The sequence below is a fragment of the Aythya marila genome (genome assembly GCF_965140915.1).
Source record: "Aythya marila genome assembly, chromosome: 18".
NCBI classification, from domain to species: Eukaryota; Metazoa; Chordata; class Aves; order Anseriformes; family Anatidae; genus Aythya; species Aythya marila.
This window is the reverse complement of record NC_139059.1, coordinates 2,754,370-2,781,041: the sequence shown is the minus strand read 5'-3', so window position 1 is coordinate 2,781,041 and position 26,672 is coordinate 2,754,370. Positions and strand designations below refer to the sequence as shown.

The following is a 26,672-nucleotide window of genomic DNA, read 5'->3' as shown; positions in this document are numbered from 1 at the left end:
TGGGGGGCTGTAAGGGCCCTTCCCATCCAAACCACTCTGTGATTAAACACCAGGGGTGAACAAATCCCATCTTGGCATTGCCGTGTGGTGCAGGAGGGGCGACAGCAGCAGCCAGCATCTGCCTGGGGGTTTGCATCAGGTATTGGGAAACATCACTGGGATGTGGGGTGTGGGGGCACACTTTCTGGCTCCCAGCTGGGCAAAGCTGTGGCTGACCTGAGGCTCCAGAGGCCTCTGAAGCATTTCTGCGTGATAAATGGGACAAACGAGGTACTGTGCTGGAGGGACAAGGTGCTGGAGCATGAAAGGAGTAAGTGATAGGAGGAAAACCTTGTGATGATGCTCGGTCTCGCTGATTGCGACACAAGACAGTCCTCCTTTCAGGGAGGGTTTTTTTTTTTCCCCTCACGTTGCAGCCTCCTTAGCTAAACAGGGCTTTGAAGAGTCTTTTAGATCTTTACAGAATTTACAGCCTAAGCTTGCTGCAGTTGCGCACGCAGCGAGCTTTATTCATGTGATTAATGCCCCTGCTACCTTGTGGGGTCGGATCCACCAGCAAAAAACACACACAAAAAAAAATGGAGCCGGTCTCTAAATGACAAACGTTCTAGAAGTCAGTACAATGACACTAACAGTGCACAGGAACGCAGGGGCAGAGCCTGCAAACCCCCTAATTAGATGAGTAATCCTCATGTGAGTGCTGAAGTCATTGGTCCTAGATCACTTGATGTGCACCGCAGGACTTTTGGAAAAAGACCCACATGCAATACCATCTAAATGAGGCAGATTCCATGCGGACACATCCAGCCGCCCTGATTAATCCCCCTCTGCAGCGTGTGGCCCTTCGAGTGGCCGTAACGTTCCCCTTTCAGTGTTTAGGACCTGCAACTGTGAAGATGATTGATTTCAGGAGGAAGTATGACAACAAACAGCTTTGAAACAGCGCTGGCTTGGAGTGAAGCTGATAGCGGGCTGACCCTGGGCCGTCGAGCGCAAGAACTGCCCTGCAAAGGCAGCAGGGGAGCCATTCAAAATTCATCATGTTTTGGGGGGAAGCATCTTCTGTTCACAGGAGCCTGGTGAGGAGCGCTAATAAAGCTGCAAATGAAACAGAAAAGCTGGTTCTGAACGGCCTGAGACTGTCCCTGTGGGTTCGGCACAGTTTGGTTTTGAAATAGTGATGTCAAAGGGAAAGCAGGGCTGGGGAGCAGGGAAAAGTTGTGTTTTGTTTTGTTGTTTTTAAAAAGGGAGTCAGTGCCTTGTATTTCAAAAAAAAAAAAAAAAAAACAAAAAAAAAAACACAAAAAACAACAAAACAGTTTCTGAGCAACTGCCATGGTTGGATGTTTGCTGCTTGGGTAATCAGACAAAACTACCATGAGCTGGTTTTAAAATGAAGCCTAGATAAAGCAGAGCCACAGAAGCATCCGAGGCTTGGGCAACAATTATTTTTCTAGCTTGACTGATGCAACCAAGTTGGTCAATCTTTCGGCTAGCTGCCTACGAGGGCTATTTAATCAGCAGAGGTGGGAGAAACAAACTGTTCTCGTCCTCTGCTGCAGAGCAAAAACCTCTGGTGGCCTTTGGAACGGGGGTTCTTGAGCACAGCAGTGGTGGTGGCTGTAAGGCCAGGACAAAAACGGAGCAAGCTGCTCCTCTGTGTGTCGGTGAAGCTGTCTCACAGGAGCTCTCGGAGATCTCAGGGTCTCTGAAAGATCAGGGTTTGGGCTTCAGGCACGAAATTGAAGTTGAGGTGCCGTTTGAGGAAGCTGTGGGTCTTTCTGGTAAAGAAATCAGGTGTCTCAAATGTAAAGAAATTGTTAAATTCTGGTTTTCAGGAGTGCAGCTTTGGAAGGAGGTAGTAGTGAGGGGCCAGGGGCTGAATTCCTTTTTGGGATCTGGTGATATGTCACACCTGGGGCAGGGGTCTGGCAGGGCCAGCAGGGTGTCATGCCAGACACAGGAAGGATCGCTCTCGCTCTGATGCGTGCGTTTGCTGGGAAGAATGCATCAGGAGCTGGCTTCCCTTTCCTGACCTTCCTTTTCCCGACCTTCCCCTTTTCCTTTTCCTTTTCCTGTGACTGCAGTGACTACGTCAGGTGCAGTAATTTTTGACAGAAACAACCTCAGCTCAGTCGTTAACTCTAAACCCAGGCCAGAGCGTGGCCATCTCCTTGTTTTTCAATGCAGGAAATGTTGCAGGACAGCTGTTGGTTTACATTCTCCACCCTGGAGTGCAGGTATTCAAGCCCTGAGGAGGAAATGGGGGTAAAGAAGCTGGGAAACCAGGTGCTGTGCCTCGGAGGCCCTCTCCCAGCCAGGGCATTCTGCTTGCTGCTGTTTGACATGAGGAGGGTTAGGTGCCTTTTGGTATCTTTTAGGCTTTCCCCTGGTTCAGTGTTGAAATTCCAGCCAAGCTGTGCTTTATCAGATAAAAGCCTGCTTACCAACGATATGTCAGGTATTTGCATGAAGTCTGTTACAGAAAAAAAAAAAAGGTCTTGGCAGGGGCTAAATCTGCTGAGTATCCTTCACTGGTATTCGTGATAACCATGAGGGTCTGGAGCCTTCCAGGAAAAAGCAGGCAGGAGGGAACAGGCAAAAAAAATAATGAATTTCTAAGCAGAGCAAGCACCTCTCACAGCAAGAAATCATTGTTTGTCTGGGAAAGGAGTGGGGAGAGGTCACACTTACTCTTTTGCTTTGCCCTTGCTTATCGCTCTTCTTACCCAGTGGTCTCATGAGCGAGGCAGAGGAGGAAGGGGTTGCAATGCCTTCTTTAGGGGGTTTGATAGCATGAACTGCGAGCACTAAACCACCAGCCCGGCTGCTCTAGGATCTGCAGGCAATAAATGCTGCCATCTGGTGCCCCGAGCCCAGATGCACACACCGTGCTGGGCAGGCATCGGTACACAGCAGTGCTCCTGCACAGCCCTTGCGGAATGGGGAGAACAAGAACAGTGTTTGGTTACCCTCTGGATTGTCCTGCCCCTCTAGCAGCTTTCAGTATTGTAAGAACACTGACTTCAGAGAGAGTCAAGTAGTCCTGATAATAATATTTTATGTACAGGAATGTGGGAATTAATTTATACCTCACATTTTCCTGTTACTCACAGCTGGTTTTTTTTTTTTTTTTTTTTTTTTTTCTTTTCCCTTCTACTGTGGAAAAGTGCAAAGAAAGTGGAGAACTGGACTGTATATGCATAACGCCAGTGGCTTTTCCAAATAGATCACTCCATTTAGCTGATGTTCACAATCTTCAATTGCTGCACATTGATGGCTGATAAAAACAATTAAATCCTTTAGAAGTTCCCCTCCTCTGGTCAGGTTCTTTGTTATGATTATAGGTCTCTAAATTTTATGTAATATGATCTTTAAGGATTCCTATTTTTTTGTCTCCCTACTGCATAGTCTGTATTCCTACAATTTATTTATGCATAAAATATGTTGAATAACAGGGAGATGGTGATCTGTTTGTCTTTTTCTGAGACAGTCTCTCAAATGCTGTCTCTCCCAGTCCTAGGAATGCTTCATTTAGAAAATGACATTTGAGAATAAAGAGCAATGTGGAACTGCTCCTCATGGCTAGACCATCAGGTCTAGCTCTCCTCTCTCATCAGGTAACTGTGCTGGGTTCTTATTCTTAAACAAACCTGAATCTGTTGCTGAGATGTGTTGCACCGAGTGCTCTCCTGGTGTATCAGAACTGCAGTTAGATGGACGGGTGCTTGAGCCATCGCAGCCCAGCTGGGCTTGATGCAGTGATGAAGCTGCAGTAACCCGAGTTCCTTCTGCTGGAGATGAATTCCCAGTCCTGTCACAGCTCCCACCATCCAAACTGGTGCTGAGGCCAGTTGGAGCTGACCTACTGATCCGGTTTTCAAATCTATGTGCAAGAACAGACGTTGCTAGCTCCTGTGTCATGAAATTATATAAACCTTTTGATGGTTTCAAGAGAAGTACTGGAAAGGTCTTGCTCATCAAGCCTTTACCCAAACATCACGCATCCTCTGACCTTCACCCATGTCATCGCTCGGAGTTTGCTTGTGCTTAACCCCCTCCTGACACAACCTCATGGCCACTCTGAGGTTGGAAGAACCCTGATTGCAAGACCTAGACCCAGCACCAAAGGGTCTTGTACCAAATGCAAAAAATTGGGGTGCAGAGAAACAACAAAACAATGGACAAAACATATTGGTGGCACTTATCAAGCAGACCTGCTTGTCTGCAGATCAGGCTGAATGGATTCTAACATGGTGTTTGGGGAGCGGGAAAGGGCCACACAGAAGATATGTGTGTGCCATGTGCATAAAGCAGTTTCAATGCACTTTGTTTAATTACAGAAACCAGGAAAGATGCACTGAGTCCTTGTGAGTTACCTGCTGGCACTTATGTCAGTCAGGGTGACAGAAGGACGAGAGCTGAGTCGTGTCTGACTCCATAGCCACTCACCGAAGTTTTCTGGGAGCTTTGCTTCTGGTAGTTTTTCCTTTTCAGTTTTAGGTGCTGACCCTGAGCAAAATGCTGCCATTTACCACGCTGTTATTTGCGAGCAGCCCTTGCAGAAGTGCTCGCCAAGGTCAGGGAAGAGCTTGCAACCTAGTGCTGCTTCTCCTTGCAAGGTGGATTAACGCTCCTTATCTTGTCCTCACTCTGGAGAACATCCCATTTCCCTGGCTAGGATTAGGAGATCACACTTACCCTGGTAACAGATTATCTCGCTGGAGGCTTTCACAAATTGGCTCGCTGCACTGCTCGTAGCAGAGGTATGGGCTGGGTTGCTGATCTTCGTGTCTCCAAGGTACACGCCAGGGTCTTTAAAGTCTTTGGAGAGTCTTCAGGTGAGAACCACAAGACCTGCACCACGGAGAGCAAAGGGGTTAAAACTGGAAAGGGGGGAGAAAACTTTTGCCTTCCCTTTAACTTTAGCCACAGCCCTAATCGTAAATCCTCTGTAATTAACCTAAAGACCAAAGAACGTTCTGACCGGAGAGATCAGAACGAGAACGTTGTGAAAGGGACAGTGGGAGCACAGAGAGGCCCTGTTGGAGGGGTGGGCAGGTTCCTGCACAGCCTGCTGTGACCAGGGCAGGGGGCAACTGCTGAGTGAGGCTGGAGGGATAACACCTGGAGATGCAGGCTCATTTATTCAGGCCAAGCTCCTGGCACGTCTGTCTGCCTCGTGATCTGGGTGGCTTTGTCCCTTTTCGTGCTAGAGGCGACAAGGAGGGGCTCTGAGGAGAAATGGCACAAAACGTTGGTATAATAAATACATTACTGGAGCACGCAAACATCTCATGGATTCATCCTCAGTCCAGAAAGAGCTTTTATCCTCCCCCTGCTGCGGGAAGCCGAGTTGAAGGGAGGCCGAGTGACTTCCACAAGAGGCTGGAAATCAGTGGCAGAGCAGGAACTAGACCCACGTCTCTTGATCAGTGCTGCTTCAGATCCAAGGGGTACAGTTTAGGAGTGAAAAAGGCTGTAGTGTGTTGCTGTGGCACGCAGCACATGCCAGGCAAGTCCACATGCCAGGCAAGTTGTAGCTGACATTTCAAAGACCTATTGTTTTTAAAGCGGGTTCCTTCCATCTGCAAAAATGTCCCATTATCTTGTGGGGAGGGAGCAGTGTGTGAGGCGGGGAGGGAGGCCCGGGCTTACATCAGAAATCGCTCGTTCCTGTGGCCGGTTTGTTAGATGTCAGTCCAGACATTGTTTGGATGTCGGTCCAGACCACGAATGGTGGCTCTGGCCATGATGTGTTTACTTTGCCACCTGCTTTCAGAGACAAGCACATAAGCAAAGGACTGTTTTAAAGGTTTTTGTGTGTGTTTAGCTTGCAGCAGAACTGTGTCACAGATGATGCTCTGAGAGGGAGCTCTCCCCAAGCCTGCTTTTACGTTAAAAGCCAGGGAACTGAGGATTCTTTGCAGCGGAAGTATTTACATTCTATTGCAAAACAAACAGTGGTAGTACTTCACAGGCGTTCTTGGAAAAGAAGTCAACAGTAGCTGCTCGCTATCTCATTGCTCTTTCATTCGGTTTGCGTCAGAGACCTTACAAGTCAAGAATCACATCTGCAGCTGCTCGGGCAGTTCACGAACTGCTGAGGCTGCCCAGAGGTTGTGTGAAGTTAACAATGCAAATGAAAGAAGATTTGCATGGAAATCGCAGGAGGCACAAACCTGTTGCTCTCCCCTCCCTCTCTCTGGAGGACTGATCCCCACTGGGTCTTTTTTTGCGGTGTTTCAGTTTCTGCTTTTTCTCGCTCATTTCTCTGCCCTGCATCTGTTTTCCACTGCATTTATCCTCGTCCTCACTTGGAGCTGAGAGCCCTCGAAGTCCTTCGAGGTGTGTGCACAGACAGGGCAGGGAGTTTCCATTAAATATCATCAGGATTCGCCTTTACTGGTTAACCTAGGAAGGCTGCTTAGGGTCTTCTTGCCCTGGGCTGAGGTCCAGGCTAATTGCTAACTGAGATGCCATCCCATAACTCAGAAGAAAGGGAGAACGTGGAGCTCAGGTTAAACATGGTTGAACAGCAGGCAGAACACAATTATCCGTGCTAGGATTTAATCAGGGTATCACGGCTTTTTCCAGCTGTCCCTGAGCCCATCCTTAAACAAACACGGACAGGAGCTGGGTGACATACCTGGGATAATCACGCCACCCCGGCTGCGCTGCCTTCCTCATGCTGCTGAGCTCTTTAGCATTGTCTCAGGAGGTGAAATGTTCCCAGCGCTGCCCCATGGGTGTTGGAAACCTTCCTGCTGGGAACCACGCCGAGCGTCTGAAGGGCTGTGCTGCAGCAGGCACGTCTCGCAGATGGGAGCGGGTTCCCTGGCTGGCCTATCTTTAGGATCTGGGCACTTCAGGGCTTTTTTTTTTTTTTTGCCTTGGCTCTCCGTTGCTCCGCTTTGAGACTTACCAGGCGTTTTCTTCTTCAAAGTAACATATGGAAATGATTTGGGATCTGCTGCTCAAAGCAAACTGGTTCTGCAGCGGGGACCATTTCTCACAGCTGTCTGCCCCATTGATGGGGGGCAGGACCAAAGCTGGGATCCGTGCACCACCTTTCAGGGTCCGGGCAGGTTTTTGGCCCCCAGCACAGGTGATGATGGGGTTAGAGCACGAAGCTGTTTGCCAGATGGCACGGGTTGTGATCATACCAGCTCCTTGCTCTGCATTGTTCCTCCTTCATGTGGCAAAATTACCGATGTTGACACGGGATTGATTCACACTGCCACGCACCCAGAGGCTCAGGCCACCTGGGCACAGCGTGCATCGCTGTGTGCAAGCACCATTTCCCTCCTTGCAGGTGGAAAATTGAAGTGTCCCACCAAAAAGCTGTCAAGTCCATACAGACAGACAACACCAGGGCTTGGCGCAGACACCAGGAGCCCTCAGACAGTCTCTTGTTAAACAGTACGAGATTTTTTCTCCCTTTTGGCTCCCGATCTATGGATCTTTCTATGAATCACACTGTATCAGCTCAGTGGGATGTGGCGTGCAGCGAGAGACGGCTACTTGCTACGCCTGTTAAAGCTTAAACCAAATTACAAGGAGATATATCCAAAGTACACAGCGTGAACTCTGCCTCTGGCACTGCCAGGGTCCGCAGCGAGCTCCCAGGTTTTTCATCCTCTGGCTGTGATTGCTGCTGGATGCGAATTTGAGGCTGTTGGGACTGATGGCAGTTTCTGCTGGTAGAAGAAACCTTCCAGGATCAGTAAAGCATTTTAATTCCCCGTTCCCCCCACCCCAAGGCAGCGCACAGCAGTGTGCCCGTTGGGCTGTGCCTCTTTGGGTTCTGCTTGTTGGCACCCCATGGGCAGATAAGGATATCACGTTGGGATGGTATCCTCAGGAGAAATCCCTGCTGTTATAGCTGCCGTGCATCGCTCCAGATACCCACAGGCCTTCTTAACTCTGCTGCCACCGAAGAACCTGTCGGGAACCTCTTTTACTTCTGTGCCCACAGCAGGGGTAGATGATTTCTGTGCTTTTATTTCTCAACCTTCTCTTCCCTGACCTCCCCAATCACTGCCCTGCTTGCAGAGCGCAATCGTTCACGGAGGTATTTCTTCTGGCCTAGTGATGTGTTTTTATTGATTTTTTTTTTCCTTTCAGATGGATCCAGTGACTCCTCAGCCACTTCAGGCTGCTCTTCGTGTCCCGTTCGCACTGCTCCTTGTGCCCCACGCCATCCTCACTGCTCCACGTGCATCCTTCTCTCCCAGCTGCCTTGGCCTGGACCTCCCTCCCTGTGGCTAACCCACTGTGCCAGCCTGCTCTCATCGGCCTCCTTGGTGAACGCCGCAAGGCTTTATGCTTGTAGGATCATTCTGAGTCAGTCAGTATCTCTCTGGGGTTTGTGTGATTGCATGGTGGCAAGCAGAGCACAAAGCCTTGATTTTTCCCTTCCCAGTGACCATTCTCAGCTTCTATTGCTGTTGAGCACCACGTTGATAAATGGCACCATAAAAATTATGGTAATAAATTTAGTCTTTGTAAGAACTTCTGGGAAGCTTTGTTAAAAAGCAAACAAGTCTTCCCTCTTGGGATATTTCAGATGCTTTTTACAGAGAAATTTATTGGTCTTTTATGGGACCAGGAATACGTCTCCTCCATGACTTAATGCAGAGTGGAGGTGAGCGAAATGCCTAAGAATGATGAGGTGGCATTATCACTCAGCTGGTGAAGAGAATTGTGATGATCTTGAAGAGGGCTGCTGGTTTTAATAATGAAAATAGTGCTGTTGAATCCCTCCTTGTGAAGCTGAAGCAGAAGTGGCTAACGACATAAGCCAAACACACAATACTGCATGAAAACGAGTGGACATACTGCTCCAGGTTCTCCAAGGTTATTTATGTAACCGAGTCCTCTTAAGTTACAGGGACTTAAATATCTTTAGGCAACGGATTCCCACACATCCACAGTGTCTGTCCTTTTAACTCTTGTCTTGAGAAGAAATAGGAACTGCTGTTTGAAACCAGTTCTAGGCTTGACATAACTACTGACTCCTGTGGGTGCTGACCAAGGATCAGTTTTGCCTGTGATATGGACCTTTGCCATTTTACTCCAGAATCTGCCCAAGTTTCTTGCAGTTTCTTGGTTTAAAAATGACAGCAACCAGGCTGCTAAAATCCACTAAGTCCTGTCTGCAGCTCCCTGCAAGGCCACACTGATGATTTGCAGCCCCTGCCTGGGCCTGGGGAGCCATCTCTCTTCGTCCATTCTCAGATTCTGCTGGTATTTACCCGTCTAGGAAAACGAACGGCTCACCACGAAGAGCCTGTGAGGGTTACCATCACTGAAATCACTGCCATGCTAACCCACGGTGCTTGCCACTGGGGTTTGAGCAAGGACTGACTTACACCTTCCTGAAAAGGACATTATAAAGTGGTGTTTTAGATGAAGCTGAATAGAAACATGATTTTATGGAGTTCTTATTCATGTAACCAGAAGGAGCTAGTACGGTTCTGTGAAAGCACAGTCCCCCTCCTCACGGAGGCTCGCTGCCCCGCTCTCTCTGAGCCCTGCAGTGGGATGTTGTGCTGGCAGGCCTCTGTGCTTCAGCAGCCACCGCCTCGGGCAACAGATTGCTCCATGAGAAACTCCAACGCGTGAAATTGTTGGAAATGCAAGTTGTGGGAACAGGGCTGACGGTAATGCAAGTTATTTACTCGGGAACGTTTATTATTTAATTAGGCAGTTAAGGCTGGAGGTTGACTGTAATTCAGAGCAGACCCAATGAAATGGGGTTCTGTTTTCTTTTTATTTTTCTTTTACCTCTTGAACAGCACATGAATATGTACAAACACATGCTTACAAGGAGCATGATTTCGCTTCCAGAGATAAGTCACAGTTGACTCAGTGGAGGAATTGTGCACGGTTAAACACGAGGAACCTCAGGTTGGCATCACAAAGGCTCCTTTTGAAAGCCAGCTCTGTTCCTTTTATTAAACCACGGCATTGCCACCTGAACTCTGGCTCCAGAGCTGGGGGAAGGATGGCAGCAGGGCACGGGGAGGATGGCAGCGGGGTGTGCTGCTGTTTTCCTCCACAAAGGGAACGCTGCGGAACAGGTCTCACGTGTGGGGCTGAGCCTTGTTCCGGATGGGATCCCTTCCAAAAACACCAGGGCTTGTCCAAACAAGGAGGAGTGAGATGTGACAGTGACAGACAGACGGTGAAAAGCGAGGGTAAAAAGGAAAAAGGAAAAAAAGAAGTGTGTAGGGGTGACTGCACAGAACTTTTTTCAGTTTCTTTCCAGAAAAATGTTAGTTTTGTTACGGAGTGTTACCAGCTGAGCATGTAATTTGTTATTTGCTTATAGTGTGCTGTACTCTGTGTGACTGATATTAAGGATTCCGTACAATTCGCATTGAGATGGGCTTGATTTTTTTTTGTAAAATCTCATGTTTTTGGCTTAGTGTCAGAAACTCCTGCACCCTGGCTTCTGATTAACCCCTACCCCGCAGAAGCCTTCAGGGACTGAAGGAACATGAACTCGGGGGCTGGTTGTGGTCTGTCATAACCGTCTCTTAGCCTCAAAACCCGCCCTAAACCCCAAAAACCTAAATTTTCCATCACACACCTCCCCTGCGAGCTAATGGCGGACAGCTCTGCCCGCAGCCCTCCCTCACCACCCAGTGGGCCCCACCAGGCGGCGCCCGCTCCCCTCAGCACCCCAACCCGGGGCTCCTCTTAAAGCGGCGCTCCCCATTCCCTCCAACCCTCCCGTAGCCAAACCTCGCCGCGAGCCCGGCCCCTTTAAGGTTACCATGGCGACCGCGCTCGGGGCGAGAGCGAGGCGCATTGACGTCACGGCGGGCGGCGGTTGGCCGGCGCGCTCCGTTTCCGTTGGGAGCCGTCGCTGAGGCCGAGGCCGGGCCGGGGCCGGGGCCGGGGGGCGCTGAGGGCCCGGCGGAGCCGCCCCACGCAGGTGGGAGCCGGGCCCGGACCCGGGGAGGGCTCGGTGGGAGCCGTGAGGCCTCAGCGAGGCTCGGGGGGAGGCCTCGGGGCCCGGCCCTGCCGCCGGGAGCGGCTCCGGGCCGGCAGCGGAGCGAGGGGGAGGCCCCGCGCGGCGGTGGGGGAGGGCCCGGGGTCGTTATTTGCGTGTTTTGTTTTTATTTTTTTAATTATTTGTCGTTGTCTGAGCGCCTCAGGTGGCTTAATTAGCGCCGGGCTTCGTTAAGCAGCGCGGGGGGCTTCGTTAAGCAGGGCCGGCCCTCGTGGGTTGGCGCGGATCGGCGCTAATTAGCGCCGACCCCCGGTAATTAGGGTTGGAGCGTGTTAATTAGCGCCGCCCTTCGCCCTTCACGGGCCCCGGAGCTGTGTGGGGCCTTGCTGAGGCCCGCAGCGCCCGGCCGGGTGCTGTGTGTGGTGCTGGGCGGCCTGCGTTAGCTGCTCCGTGCTCCAAGGGCCTGGCAGCTCCCAAAATCTCCCCCTCTGACTCCGTTTTCTTCCTTTCAGAAGCTGATCCTGGGATCAACGGATCTTGCTGTGTGTTCCTGAGCTGTTGTCGTTATCCCCCCACCAGGTAACTGTCTCTATATTTCATCAAAAATGCCCTGAGAAATGATTTCCTAATTCTTCATTTAGTGCTTTATGAAAACATGGCCTGAGATTAATGTATTCTATAAATATATATACATAGAAATATATTAAAAATTGTAACAAAAGGAAAAAAAGCCACATTGCTTAAAAACAGTTTTATGAAAGTACTACAGCTGGCGCTGCAATTTTAAAGTCTCCTGAAAACCTGGTATCATAATGGGTCTGCCTAAAGGTGTGCTCCTGATAACTTACAGTTGAAGAAACGTTTTGGGGATTGCAGTGAAATAGTTACGAGGTGTGGAACAACTTAAACTGGAGAGCAGCATTCTAGGAGAAACACTTCTAATCGTATAACTTTCATTAACGAACTGCTTTGGCAGTCGGTGAGCTTGCTCTGATTTGACCTTACTGTCTTCCACGTTTCACTTCCTAATGCCTTTAATACTCGCCTCTCAGATTCCCCGCTTCCACCCACCTATCTCCTGAGCATAATCCTCTTGACCCCGTGTCCGGCTTTCAGCTGGGACAGAGTTTATCTTCATAGTAGCAGCTACGGTGCTGTGTTTGGGAATTAGAAGGAAAGTGATGGTGATAACACGTGGCTGCTTTAGCTGTTGCTGGGCAGTGCTCCTACAAAGCCAGGGGTGTTTCAGCTTCCAGGAGGCTGGGGATGCAGGATGAACAGGGAGGGGACGCAGCCAGGACAGCTGGCCCAGGCTGTCCGGATGTCCCGGACCTCGTGGCGTCATGCTCAGTGATAAAACGGGGGCACTTGGCTGGGGGCTGCTGCTCGGGGACAAGCTGGGCATCAGTCAGCTGCTGGTGAGCGTTTGCCTTGTGCATCACTTGTTTTGTTTGTTCTTTTCTGTCCTAGTTTCTTTTTAGTTCTCTCCCCCATCCCAGTGGTGCAGGGCTGTGTGGTGCTTAGCTGGCTGCTGGGTTAAACCACAGCACCCCACACAGGCCATGCAACGCTGCTTGTAAGTGAGCCTCCAATCCTGCAAAATCTTAGATTTTTATCAGCAGAATGTTAAGATGGAAACCTTTCCTGACTACGTGCTCAGAGAGCTGGGGTTACTGAAGCTTTTCCAGCACAAGCAAATGCTCTTCCCGTTCTGCTTGTGTCTACAGAGCATCCAGATTTTTTATTATTTCATCCCACGTGCTAAATAAGTTCCTAACTTTTTCTCTCACAATTTAACTTTGTCATAAAGATGGTTTTACACTCTGATATCAGGAAGATGATAACGCAACATCATTTTCTTTTAGGCAGCACAACGTGCCTGATTACTGAGCAGCAACATCCTTGTTTCCACTAATTATTTAACCTTCTCTTTCTCTTACTTTCAGCAATGGCAGCTTCTAGCAGCAGCAGCAGTGAGGAGGAGCGTAGCCTTCGGGAATGTGAACTTTACGTCCAAAAACACAACATCCAGCAACTCCTAAAGGATTGCATTGTGCAGTTATGCACCGTGAGACCTGACCGGCCCATGGGATTCCTCAGGGAATACTTTGAAAGATTGGAGAAGGTAAAAATAAGTCTTGTGAGAGAAGGAACAACCTAAACTGACACCATCTCAGTGTGATGTAGCGGCTGAGGCTCAGATCTGGCCTGTGTTCCTGTTGGCTGTTTGTATCTTGAATTGATGCTTTTGGAGAACCAATTTTCTGTAGTTTTTTGTTAGCTGATTGTGGTGTAAAAGCACCTTTGTCAAAAAAAGGACTTAGGGCAAGAAATTAACTGTCAAGGGTACAGGTGTAATCCCTATCTAGTATTTACTGACAAGCTAATAGGGTGTGAGGTCCTGTCTGTGGTCAGATATCCGTGGTGAGTGACCCCTGTGGATGCTGGCAATAGTCACTGGTTTCTTACCTTGAGACAAATTATTTATGTTGATTCAGGTACTGCAGGGAAGCAGTCAGCCAGTTGTAGTTACCCAAGCCCAGCTGAAGTCAAATGGAAGTATTTGGTTTCCAAATTTGTAGGAGACCAAGCCTGTTTCTGCCTTCTGCTGGGAGTTCATTGTTACTGTCACAGCTTTGTTCCTCTTGTTTTTCCTCAAGGTCTCTTTGGTGTTTTTCTTGTTAACATTCTATGATCTTGGGAATGGAAAGTGTTCTGTCCGTTCAGTGCTCATATCTGAAACAATTTAACATTCATTTGAACAGTTCATTGTGTACATCAGTATCTAGCAGATAGGAGAAAAAGCTGCTATGAAAACGTGAGTTTTTTAAGGGCTGCTGCAGAGGAAAGGCTGGCTATAACCAGTGTGTTCAGGACATGTCATCAGTAAATGATGTAGCTGTGACCTTACACAGCAGTCATTTGCAGGTGCTGTTCTAACTGCTTGTTTTGTATGGGAGCTATATCTTTATCTTATTTTTATTCTAGGTAGTTATAACTAATTGCTGGAGTAAAGAAGGCAGATTAATGCTAGAGATCATAACTATGTGCTGTGAAAGTAGTCTTCTAATGGAAGTGTTGGTGGTAGATAGTAGAAAATGATTAAACCCTGCAGTCTCTCCTCCTGGAGCTCACAGTGTGTTTGAGAAATGTTTTTGCTTTTGGACAAGAACTCTGTATAACATCTGACTCTTTTCTGTGGTAACATCTTGTGTACATCCTCTTTCAAAATCCCAGCAGCAAACCAGGTAGTAATCATGTTCCTAAAAATCCTTTGTCCCCACCTGTTACCAGGCCTATTTTCCACCTCATATTCTTGGGTTTGAGCATGGATAGATTCTAAAGATTTTTGTATCAGCGTTTAAGGTAAATTAAAAAAAAAAAAAAAAAAAAACAAACTCACTTTAAAAATGATCACAGTAAACTGACTGACTGCACTTAGAATAAGTTGTAAACCAATCCATGTGTAGGGATATAAAATAGGAATATTTAGCTTCTTTTCTATAGCAGGCTGACATTCAACATATTTAGTTTTAAAGGGAACTTAATTTGCCTTTGCGTTCAGGGCTAGGCTTGTCATCCTGGTAGTCACGTGTATTTTGGAGTTGAATAACTCTTGATGTTTTTGTTCTGGTGCAAATAGCCTGTCTGTGTACTCTGTCAGCCTACAAGGAAGCTGAAAGTAAAACTGGTTAGGTAATGTTTATCGCCCTCAAATTACTCTTTCAATTTTGTTCAGTCTTCTATTATGAGTAGTGTTGGCGTGGGTTATACATCCCAACTAGTACAGCTGTAGTATGGTGAAAACCATAGCTTTTTTCCTCCAAATTTACTGAATTTAAAACTTGCTACAGATTTGTTGATGTGATTTCACCATTCAGTCTAATGGATCGGTCTTAGTTTGACCAGGTAACGTTGGACCTTAATAGCTATCAGGTAACAGAGCAGTGGGTGTCCTGTGCTACGTTAACAAGCTCCTCTGACGCCCCTGTCTGGAAAGCACCAATGCTAAGTACAGTTATTAACCAGCTCTAACCTGCTAGGTAGTTCTGGCTGAGCAAAAACATGTGGAACAATCTATTTTACTTCCCACGAGTAACGTCTGTTACATCTTTAGTAACACAGAGCAACTTTTCAATATCCCTCTTTAAATCTGCTAATCTGTTACACTGAACGAAAGCGAGGCTGAGATGCAGCGTGATTAAGTTTTTATTAAGACTGACTTTTGAATGAACCTGATTCAAAACCGAAGCTGGGTTTCTATTTTCTCCCTAGTTATCCTGACAAGTCATCTCTTCGCAGCTGATTCATTGACGTGTTAGTGCAATACATTGAAGACGTTTAAACATGCTTTTGAATTTGTGTTCTACAACGTTAAAATTACTGCCTCTGAAGCAGTTAGAGCTACGATAGGAATTTGCATGTCCTCTTCGGTTATGAAAGCTTTCCCATGAATTTGATTACTGCACGGAGATGAAATGGCACCCAATCAATTTGTGGGGCACCAAGGCTTCTGCTGCTGTGCGAGCATGTCTGATAACAGCAGCGCGTGCTAAAAGCTGCCCGGTGCTGGGTGTGCTGTGTCATCTGGTTTGAGATGTGGAAATGTAGCAGACTGTTACTGTCCCATGGACTTGTTTTGTATATGTGGGACTGGATAGAAAACTGAATTTATAAAGCTAGTGATTGATGTCTGGGCACTATACCTGCTCCTCATCACCCCCCTGTCTCCACAAACTCATACCTAAATGTCTAGCAGAAATTTTAACGCTGCATTTTTTTGTAACTTGAGTTCTTCCAAATATGTGGATAGATAGTATAAATTAAATACAAATTAACCAGAAGGAAACAACTGTTCTGGAGTAATAACAATTACCAGATACCAGGGTACGCAGTGCAGAACTTAGTTCTGAAATCATGGTCGTCTTCAGTAGCTGATAGAATTCATATGTGATTATGTGAGGCTCATTACTTTAATATTTCTTACTTGCAACTAATAATTTAAATGGGCTTAACAATAGCTATTTCTTATCTGTCAGGAAAAATTAAGCTTACAGTTAGTGGTCACTGATGATGAAAACTTTGTCTGGACTGCTCTGTTAGTTGAAAGCTCAATATTTAGATGCAATGTATAGGCTAAAGTTAGTACTAAAACTTTTTTAAAATCCCAGTGATGGTTGTACTAATCAGTATGGAGCAAAATTAATGCCTTTCTCCAGTAAATGTTTTATTTCTAGTAGTTTCTAAACTTGAACAAACACGTTCAAACACGTTTTCTCATGCAAATGAGACTGGTTGTATTCTAGGGTACCAGAGAATAACAGCTGTCGCTCCTTTCTGTCAGGGCCTGGTGTGATTTATCTCGGATCCGGTGGCGTAATACGTGTGGTCTGGTGTCAGGAATGCTACAAGGTGTATTTTAAAAACATGAACGCATAGAAAGCTGCTGTTAGGAAAGCAGTGAGTTTCTAGCATGTCCCTTCCTACGTGGCACGGAGTTGTCCTGCAATGCATAACGCAAACATGGTGATTTGTCTCATTTTGGGGTCAGCTTCCTCTTGATACGTGTTTAAATAGACTGTCTAGAGTAGCTGATATACTTTAATACTTTATCTTCTCCACCTGTAACCTTTCTATGTCCATGTCCTACCTTAACAGACTTAACATGATGTTAAATCTCAGCTCAGGCAGAGTTACTAGTTGTGCTTTTTCTCATGGTGCAGTTCCTCAAGCAGGCCATGGTGCTGGTGAGCCTCTCGTTGTGATGTACAGCTCCCTGGCTCAATGCTACCGAAGTGCTCCTGTCCCTGAAAGTTACAGGATTTCAGTGTTTGTGTGTTTTCTGTGATGCTGGAAGAGATCCAGCAGCTGACGTTCGCTCACTGTAAAAGTGCCGAGGCTTTAAATACATCTTGCCCCCATGGCTTTGAAATGTAGCACTATTTTAATGGACAGAAAGCAGGAAGTGAAGTCCAGTTTGACAGATCAGTGCTCTTGGGCTATCCGAGAGGTATAAAATGTAAACTCCCTGTAATGGTTATCTGACGTCTCTTTCCTCAAAGTGGTGGTGTTATACTGGTTTTAAATAGCTGCTGTGTACCTCCGGGGAGGAGTGTGGCAGCCAAGCTGCCCAACAGGGCTGGGGACAGCCTTATCAAGGACACCAGGACAAACCCAGCTCTTACGCGCCTCGAGTTCTTGCAGAACAGATGACTCCTTGTTCTTTTAAGGCATTTCCCAAAACTGTTTCCTTAAAGCAGGGAGAAAGTCATTTGAGCTGCTATGACTCAAATGCTTTGGCTTTGAGGTTGGCTTTTTTTTTTTTTTTTTAAAGGCAGATCTTACGTACCAGAAGATTCACCTTGCTAAAAGAATTGAGTCTTTGTGCGTCAGGTTAGCTAGACTTCATTTGACTGGAAGTGTGCTGGCTTTCTGCAAAATTACTATGACACAGCACAAAAGGTAACTGAGGGAAATAAGGGAAAGGTCTGTACGAAGTTTACAGATCTGCAGTTTGAGGTGTGGGGGCAAAAAATACTGTTTGGCCTTTAGCATCCTTCTTCCACCTCTTTTGTAAGCAGTGTAGATATTTCTCTCCGAAAATAAATGATGTTACCAAGTGTTGAGTTGGTCCATGGTTTCACCTTGTTTCAGAAGGTTCTTGTGTAACATATTTATGAGGAGTCCTCCTTTTGCTTTTCAAAGGAAAAAAGGCTCAATACCTTGCAGCAGAGGGAAGGAGCTCCTGGGTTTGTTATTGGGAATGTGTCTTTATCGTTTGCAGATTTTTCATTGTCTGTTGAATGCACTAGTGGAAAGTAGAATCAAGTTTATACCTCTTAATTTATCAAACCAGTAGTGTCATTTATTAAAATAAACACCATTGTGAGATGAACGTTATGAAAGGCATATCTTCTATCTCCTTGGAAAAGGGCTTTGATCTTGCTTACTCTAATCTCCTTGCTTGCCTTAAGTAAGAGTACACAGGAAGCTCCCTTGCACTGGCAGACTAAATTGGAATGTGATATCTAACTGCTTTTTTGCTGTACTGGATTAAGTGACACAGATATCCCTTCCTTCCTGTTCAGGAGGAAACAAAACAGTTGTTGAACCAACAGAAGTCTGGTTCACGCTCAGACTCACGGGAGGATGAAATCTCTCCTCCTCCTCCTGTGAACCCTGTGGTTAAGGGTCGAAGACGACGTGGGGCCATCAGTGCAGAAGTCTACACAGAAGAGGATGCTGCGTCTTATGTTAGAAAGGTGCTCTATTTTTTTTTTTTTTTTAAATGTTGCCAGGAACTGGAACTGCAATCTAAGAGTTTACCTAAGACCACTTACTACCCAGTGTGTTAAGTCACACTAAGCTCCTGTGGTCTGTTAAGTCATGTGATGGCTGTAAAAAGCAGACCTGTGGCTCTGTCACTGGAGGTTAGGATAAACTGGCATTCAGTTAAACCATTTGTGTGGAACTTTGACCTGTTCCCTTTGAAGTAATGTGTTTATATATTTATACATACTTTTAATATACACACCCAGTGCTTCCAGTTATCCAGCAGCTGCAACAATATTAAGTTTAGCCTAGTGGCACAGCAGATTCCCTGCTATTCATAGGGAAACAGGTTGAACAGACACTTGCACTCTTGCAGGAGAAACTACAATGTTAGCATGGAATGATGTTTTTACAGTTCAAGGTTGTATTTACCTTGTGAATAAACTGGCTGTAAATGTTGGCTGTATTTATTTATTAGTTCTATAGTGCTTGAAAGAATTTGGAGAAACTTGGTCGGAGTTTTGTAGCAATTTGATTAATTTATTTATCCTGGGGAATACAAATTTTTTTTCTTTAGGAATTTAAACAGTAACTTTTACTGATTATGTCCTAGGTTATTCCAAAAGATTATAAGACTATGGCTGCATTGGCAAAAGCTATTGAGAAGAATGTGCTGTTTGCCCATCTTGATGACAACGAGAGGAGGTAGGAATAAATCTTTGTAGAAGTCTTAAAGTATCTTAAAGTGCACATTTCTGAAGAGCTAAATGTTTCATAACGTACAAAGCTGCCCAGTCTCTTTATAAGTCAATGTAACAGTACAGAAATTACAGGGAAGGTAATGGCTGTTTGGAGATGTATGAATGTATGCACGGAATCACAGATTAGTTGGGGTGGCAGATTTATTTTTTATAAGATCAGCTAGTTTTAACCCGTCTGTGGTGGGCAGGGACATCTTCCACTAGATTAGGTTGCTGCACATGCTGCAGTTGTCAAAGCAGTTGTCTAATCCTGGTATCCCTCTTTCAGTGACATCTTTGATGCTATGTTCCCCGTCACTTACATTGCAGGCGAGACCGTCATACAGCAAGGCAAGTAGCAATGCTTACGTTGATAAATAAGATGGAGGTGATGAGCAGGCTCTGATCTGGTGATGGTGTTTGCATGTTTCTCTGGAAATAAAAACTGCCTGGATGCAGTGAGTCTTGTATGTTACCTGGAGCACAGCTCAGTCTGTAAAGTAAGGAGTGGAGCCATTGTGGGAATATGCGTGTGTTATTTACTGTGAATTGATGGCTCTGTAGAACACATTACGACAGTTTTTGGATCCAGTATGCCTTTCCAGTGTTCCTGGAAGTGCTGCTGATATACTGCATACCAGTAGATGTCCTCTTTCACAGAACTAAGAGGAGTGTGAAATCAGCAAAATGTGAAATTTCACCCTGCAAACTGTGTAAAATTGGTCTCTGCCAATGTCATTACATTCTACACATCAAAGCTGGCAGAGGTGCCAATTCTGTAAAAACAGGAATACTTGCCTGGTTTTACTTCTTTAGTGTTTATTTTTCATTCTTTTTTTGTTTTTTATCTTTAGGTGATGAAGGTGATAACTTCTATGTTGTTGATCAAGGAGAAATGGATGTAAGCATTACTGGTAGTCTATTAATGATGTGTGATATTTGTAGGCCTCTCTTACAGGTCCTTACTTTGGCAGCTTTTCTCTTAAGAAATTCTTGTTGTAGAAGCTTTAGCTTTGGAGCTGTTTTACTCCTTAGTGACAGCTCAGTCTGTACAGACTGAGTTGTGTTGAACTTCAAAACAAAGGATTCAGATGCTAATAGAATACTAATACTTTATAGGTGTAGGGAGAAGTCAAATTAAGGTGTGGGACAGACTATAAGAATGACTAGCCTTTTTATTTTCCATCCACAGTTTTCTGTGACAGCCTTTTCTAAGACCTTTTGAGTTCTCTGTGTTTCATAGAGATCTTAAGATTTTATTTCCTACCCAAAGGTCTCTGGAGTTCACATGTGTAGTCTCTGTGCACGTGATACAGAGAACAGTCCCTTTGTCAATGAAAATTCAACTTCTGGCTGGCTTTGGGGTTGTCTCTAAAGCATTGATGAAACCCCAAAATGGTCCCCTTTCACTGTACAGATGTGAGAATTTCCCTTCATTACAAAGGAAATGCAGGGTAACGAAAGCTTCACGCTGTCTTCAACTGGCTTGCAAGACGCTGTGAGCTTTGGCTTAGCGCCATGCACTGCCTTCCAGGTGTATGTGAACAACGAGTGGGCAACCAGTGTCGGTGAGGGTGGAAGCTTTGGAGAACTTGCCCTTATATATGGAACTCCTCGTGCCGCAACTGTCAAAGCGAAGACGAATGTGAAGTTGTGGGGCATTGACAGAGATAGCTACAGAAGGATCCTGATGGCAAGTATTTTTCTAGCTGACATATGGCTCGTGCAATTAGCTCAAGGAGCTGTGTGCTAACCTGGAGTTATGCTTTTGGTTTAACTGTTTGGTCAACTTCTGCTGGTCACCTGACTTTTTATCTGCTTGCCTTTTGCTGGGGTTGTTTATTCAAAATCCTGCTATCGTGTGCAATCAGAAAGTTTATCGCTTCTCATGTGCATACGGGAATGGGGCAGGGGATGGCCTTGCATTAGGGAATGAAACATTTCCAGCACTATGAATGCAATGTAGTTCCCTGGACTGAAACTATAACACCTCTTGGTTAAATTGTCAGTTGTTTAGATTCTGCTCTGTATTATAGCCATCCATTTGTAGATTGTGTGTGTGTGAACGACAGCTGTAGAAAAACTTGAGTGGGTGTTGTGAATCTTTGTAAGGTTATACAATAATACATTTTAGCAATGTCAAGACCATAATAAATAAGGCTGCTGAACTTTCTGAAATATTACCGAAATAATTAAATTTGAAAACACCTGGTTTTGTGGGGCTTGGGGTGTGTGTGACAGGATGCACAACGTCTGGTTAAGCTGTATATTTTTTTCATTGAAGTTTAGTAGAGACCTCATATCAAACGAGATGTAGACAAAAAAAAAAACTTTTTTTTTTTTTTTTCCCTGTAGGGGAGTACTTTGAGAAAGAGAAAGATGTATGAGGAATTCCTTAGTAAAGTGTCTATACTGGGTAAGTAAGAAGATGTTGTTCTGAAGTGGAATAAATTGCCATATTGCAATTAAGGTGTTAAGTACCATTATGATTATTGACTATTGTGGTAATCCATGAAGCAGACTGTAAAGGCTGTATTGCTTTTTTCTGTATCATTCCAAAGTAATTCCAATTGAAATCTTTATCTGATGCACAAATGTAGCTGTTTGTAGGCTGTCTAAAAGAACAGATAAAAAAAAGTATAGCTTGTACCTCAAAAAGGCAAGTTATTAACGAGCTATTAACTTTCTAGAATCTTTGGACAAGTGGGAGCGCCTAACTGTAGCTGATGCATTAGAACCGGTACAGTTTGAGGATGGGCAAAAGATTGTGGTCCAGGGAGAGCCAGGAGATGAATTCTTCATCATCTTGGAGGTAAGCAAGGCCGAAAGTCCTAAATGTTTGTTAATATTTTTAACATTGCTTATTCTGTCCCTAAATAGACATTTGGAGAAATACAAAATGCAGGAATGTACTTTTTGAGAATTCCTCGTGAGATGCAATCTTGCTGGACATGCAGAAGCTTATATTTAGCTTGACTATTTTTACAAGTGGTACTTCCAGGAAAAAAAAAAAAAATCTGGCTTAACCCAGTTTGTCCTGTTTAGGAGAGAGGAGACCCATTCTAGATAGCTGGTAATGTCTTGCTAGTGGTATCATTGCCTTCTCTTTTTGCTATTTTTACTGTAATATTCTTACTGATACAAGAAAAATGGGAAGAAATCAGTGCTGTGGTAAGTAAATACCCAAGATGCTTTAAGCTTAAAGAAGAGAGAGGACCAGCTGTTCCTATGGAGCAGTCTGGTGAACTATGCATGAACTGTGAAGTGGTTTTTAAAGACTGAGATATCAGAACAGTTATTTCTGCAAAGCAACTCATTCCTTCTGGAATTCGATGTTTCAAGTGGTATCAGAAATTCCAATTGCTTAATTGCTGTGATTTATTAAAGGGCACAGCTGCAGTGTTACAGCGTCGATCAGAAAACGAAGAATTTGTTGAAGTGGGCAGACTGGCACCTTCTGATTATTTTGGTGAGTTCTGTCATGACAGCTGTGATTACATAACCCCCATCAGAGTTTTACCTGTGCTGTGTGGATGATAGTAATGGGATGGATTTGTTTAAACGCTGTTTTGGCTAATTCGCTTGCTTCACTCAATGTCAGGTGAGTATCAGTCACTTGGCATTGGAGTGTGCATGCACCTTACAGAGAAGCAGTTGTGGGTTACTGTGATTCTGAACGGACTGGTGGTCATTGGGTCTGAACTCCCTACTCCAAGCAGGGTTAACTTTGAAATTGCATGTTATTGCTCAGGGCTCTGTCCAGTTGAGTTTCTTGTGTGTTCAGGGGTGGAGATCCCACAGCCTCTCTGAGCAATCCCTTTCACTGTTTAACCAGCTTCTATTTAATGTTTAAACACTTCCCTCTGTCAAAAAAACAAAAACAAAAAAAATAACAACAAACAAAACCACCACAACAACAATTTCCTCAAGTTTAAGGTACATCCTCTCATTGTTTTTTGAATTGTCCTCTTGCAAAAGCCTTCTGGCTGTCCTTTCAGTTTTCCCGCTCTGTAGATGATGTAACCAGCAAATACTCTGTTGCAAGACCTGAAGTGGGATGAGCTCAGGAGTGCAGTAATGGTGCTGGCTCAGGCCAAAGGTCTGCTGAAAGATCTGCTTAGGTCTCGGTAACTAGTACCAGATGTTTGTTCTACATTTGTCAAGCTTCAGTCTCTTCTAAGTTTTCCCCTGATGTATATCTCTGAGTTTCCTACTACTACACTAAATGTTACCATTGTGTTCAGGTGCTGCAGATCTGTCCCCAAGGACTTTACTCTCCTTTAGAACCTGCTTACTCTTTTGCAAGCTTCTGTTTTGGAGGCTAGTGAGTTTGAGGTTTTAATTGGGCACAGAGGAAGAGTTTTTTCACCTTCCTTTTGAACATCCCTTCTGATAATGCAGGCAAATTTATTCTCTGAGGAACACTGAGTTCTTTCCTCAGTCCTGAATATGAAGGCAACCAGTCTAACAGCTTAAAAACAAACCAGCCTGAAAGTTGTTGTGGGCTTTTTCATGCTGCTGCTGGGATTGTTGAGCATAGCTGTTACCACCAAAGGGAACAACAGCATGAAGAAAACTTAATTTCAAAACACATTAGTGGTTGTAACAGGTATTTGAAACAAAGCTTTTGGCGTGTTTGTGCACAGCTTATGAAATGGGAATCCCAGGCTTGGGATGCTCGTTTTGTAGCACTCAATGGCAAGGTCACGTTCTTGATTTTTGGCTAGCTAAATGTCAAAAGCTTCTGTCTTGTGCATTAACAGTCTTACATCAATACTGCAGTCTTGTCCTTTGTGTCTGAGGAGTTTGGGTTGAACAGTAGCATACCTTACATATTAGAAAAACAAGTACTGGGTTAGGAAAATTACATAGTTAACTGAGGTGTGAGCCTTTTTCAAATAGAAACTTGAAAGTTTTCTAGGTTGTCTTCGGAGACTTGAATGCAGACAGACTGGTAAATAAAAAAACCACTTCAGTCTGCTCATAAAGTTTTTTTTTTTTCCTTAATCTGGCTTCACAATTGCTTCCAATGTAACTATACAGACACTTGTTCTGATCAGCGTTAAAACCCGAATTAACTTTGGTTCAATTCCTGCAGCAGCTTGAAATACAACATGGTAATTTCTTTGGTTCTTTGCACCTCAATTTTTAATGCTGTTCGCACTTTCCTGTTGCTCTAGGTGAAATAGCTTTGTTGATGAACCGTCCCCGTGCTGCCACAGTTGTTGCTCGTGGCCTGTTGAAATGTGTAAAGCTCGATCGACCCCGATTTGAACGTGTCCTGGGTCCGTGCTCGGATATTCTCAAGCGAAACATCCAGCAGTACAACAGTTTTGTATCGCTGTCTGTCTGAAACCTTCCTCCCTATCAGAAACATGCTTCACGAATGCACACTGCTTTCTTACCCTTGTGCAGAGCCACATTGCCACTGGCATTTGCAGCTTCCTGTCTGTTTAAAAAAAAAAAAAAAAAAGGTTAAATTGCTTTTCATGGCACTACTTTTAATTTAGAGCATATTAGTTTTGTGCTCTCTGTCCCATTAAATAAATAGAAAAAGTTCTATGGAGATGTTTGCTGTTACGGCTTCTTTCTGTGCAACTGCGTCCAACTTGGGCAAATGCAGCAAATGCAGCCTTGCTTTTCTGAAGAAGAGGTCTCCAGGCACCATGCCAATTGCCATAGAGTAAGGAGGTAACTGGGAAGAGTGGGGTGGAAATCTAAAGGTGTTTCTCAAGCTGTTGGACAGACTTTAAGGCTGTGGTCATAATCTGCTGTATTTCTTTTCAAATGAGAACTGCCCTTGTAATTGAGCTTCTTGGGGCTTGGGGTTTTCTTTTTTAATTTTCTGGGTACTGTAATCCTGGGGTCAATTGTGAGGCATCAGCTGCTAAGAAAGCCACAGTTGGAATTTAACAGTATACTTGTTCCTGTGTCTGCTGGTTTAAGGTTGCTTAGTTATGTTTTTGTCAAGTGTAAATCAAAGCTTTCAAGGTTAATAGTTCCGGTGAACTACTGCAGTTGTTACTTAATTTGCTGACTTGCCGCAACTGATTATTTCTCTTGTTTTCTCTTTGATAGATTTGCCACTCGGAACTTCCTGTTCAAAGTGGCAAGAACCAAATATTGCATTAAATGCCTAACTTTGGTCTCGAGTACGTAGATCGATGTAAGAATGGTGCAGCTCTCTAGCTGATATTAATGTTCAAGTCCTAGATTGGTGCAGAAATTGGAAGCAAGCGTTTTATTTCCCCTGTGACTCTTGCTTGCTTTGTATTCCTCAGTTGACTTTTTTTTTTTTTTTTAAATGATCGTTAGTTCAGGTGACCCTTTGAAACCAGGGAAATTTTAAACTTTGAGCATTTATGGCCAGCATTAATTGCAGGGGGTGAGATTGCTGGTTCATACAGATGCCATTATACTTGGTGGAGAATGTGAGGCGGAAAAAGTGAATGTTTTAACTTTCCTGCAGCGCTCAGTTATTTTAAGTATGTTTGTTTTAAAATTCATAATTTTTAAAAAAGACTGATCATGAATCTAATTTAAATACAAAAGGTGCATTCTTTTTCCTTGCTTATCCAATTTCCATGACACAGATTTCATACTTTTTTTTCCAAGTTCAATATGTTGCGGAGTCTTAAATGTATTTCAGTATTTACCAGCTTTGTGTTACATTACTCTGTGCGCACCAGTACTTCCCGAAAGTTTTTACTGAATTCCACGGTTCGATAATGGTAGGCAATTTTTAAAGTTTCCTTTAAACTGTAATTTATATAAAAGTAGTGTAGGTTTGTATTTGGGAGTGACAGCAAGCAGTTTTGCATTTGTTGTGCAACTACTCTTAATGATGGAGCCCTCATTTTATTTCCTTTCCAAGATGATACGAATGCAAATTCAACAGACTTCCTCCCAGGCCTGTCAAAAACAGTCTGTTAATTGATGCTAAATAATTCCGAGGGTATTGTGCTTTTACAAAAGGTTTCGTGGTATTTCCAAACATGAAATTCCAAGAGTGGGATTTAAATGCTTGTGGTTTGAGTTCTCTTTTCAGAAGATATTGAGTAGACGATTTCTGCCAGAGCCCTTAAGGAGTAAGCAAATGCTACTTTTTTTTTTTGTTAAAACTGTTCCCTTCAGTTTTGACTCTATCCAGGTTTCTCCTTCATGTGTTCTTCACGTTACTTTAAAGCACCAAAAACTGTGTAAACTAGTTAGAGCTCCACAAAAAAATGCACATTTTTTTATATAAGGCTTTCTAATCAAATTTCACTACTGCATCTTTTTAGCTTGCTGTTTACTCCCTTTTGTAGTTTTACCTACAAGATTTTAAGAAAAATCAGCTAAGTCTGAGTTAAATATTATTCACAGTTATAGCTTTACCTTTGTGTGCAATTTAAATATGTTTGAAACCACAATTGGCATAGTTTTGCCTTAGCTAACATTCAGGGCTTTAGAAGTAATTTTTTGCTAGTCCACCTTTAGCGAATTTATGAAGTCTATTGCCCTAGAAAGCTATAGTCAACCAGAGGACCATTTTTGTATTGTTACCTGACTATATAAGTCTGATTTACTGTATGTGCTAATATATTATATTCCTTTTGTTATAGATTGTCCTAATGGCAGGTAAAGCAATAAAATGATTTAAATTCTTAAACGCAATCAGTCTCTTTTTTTCCACCCCCCATCCCTGTATTATGTTT

At 44.4% G+C, this 26,672-nt stretch overlaps 1 protein-coding gene across 1 annotated transcript; it reads left to right on the top strand.

The window, feature by feature from the left end:
* Positions 1–10,840: 10,840 nt before the first annotated feature.
* On the top strand, positions 10,841–25,881 carry PRKAR1A (protein kinase cAMP-dependent type I regulatory subunit alpha). The gene is made up of 12 exons (XM_082774635.1): positions 10,841–10,945; positions 11,476–11,542; positions 12,910–13,088; positions 18,052–18,225; positions 18,849–18,940; positions 19,265–19,326; positions 19,830–19,876; positions 20,510–20,668; positions 21,331–21,391; positions 21,666–21,787; positions 22,363–22,444; positions 24,156–25,881. The coding sequence occupies exons 3-12, from the start codon at positions 12,912–12,914 to the stop codon at positions 24,326–24,328; spliced, it is 1,149 nt and encodes a 382-aa protein (XP_082630761.1). The 5' UTR covers positions 10,841–10,945; positions 11,476–11,542; positions 12,910–12,911; the 3' UTR covers positions 24,329–25,881.
* Positions 25,882–26,672: the final 791 nt, after the last annotated feature.

Bases quoted from the DNA above. Each gene is read 5' to 3' on its own strand.
- PRKAR1A (XM_082774635.1), top strand. From the start codon at position 12,912: ATGGCAGCTTCTAGCAGCAGCAGCAGTGAGGAGGAGCGTAGCCTTCGG. The intron at 13,089-18,051 runs GTAAAAATAAGT...CTTCCTGTTCAG, and splicing joins ACTTTGAAAGATTGGAGAAG to GAGGAAACAAAACAGTTGTT. The intron at 21,392-21,665 runs GTAAGTAAGAAG...TTAACTTTCTAG, and splicing joins TAGTAAAGTGTCTATACTGG to AATCTTTGGACAAGTGGGAG.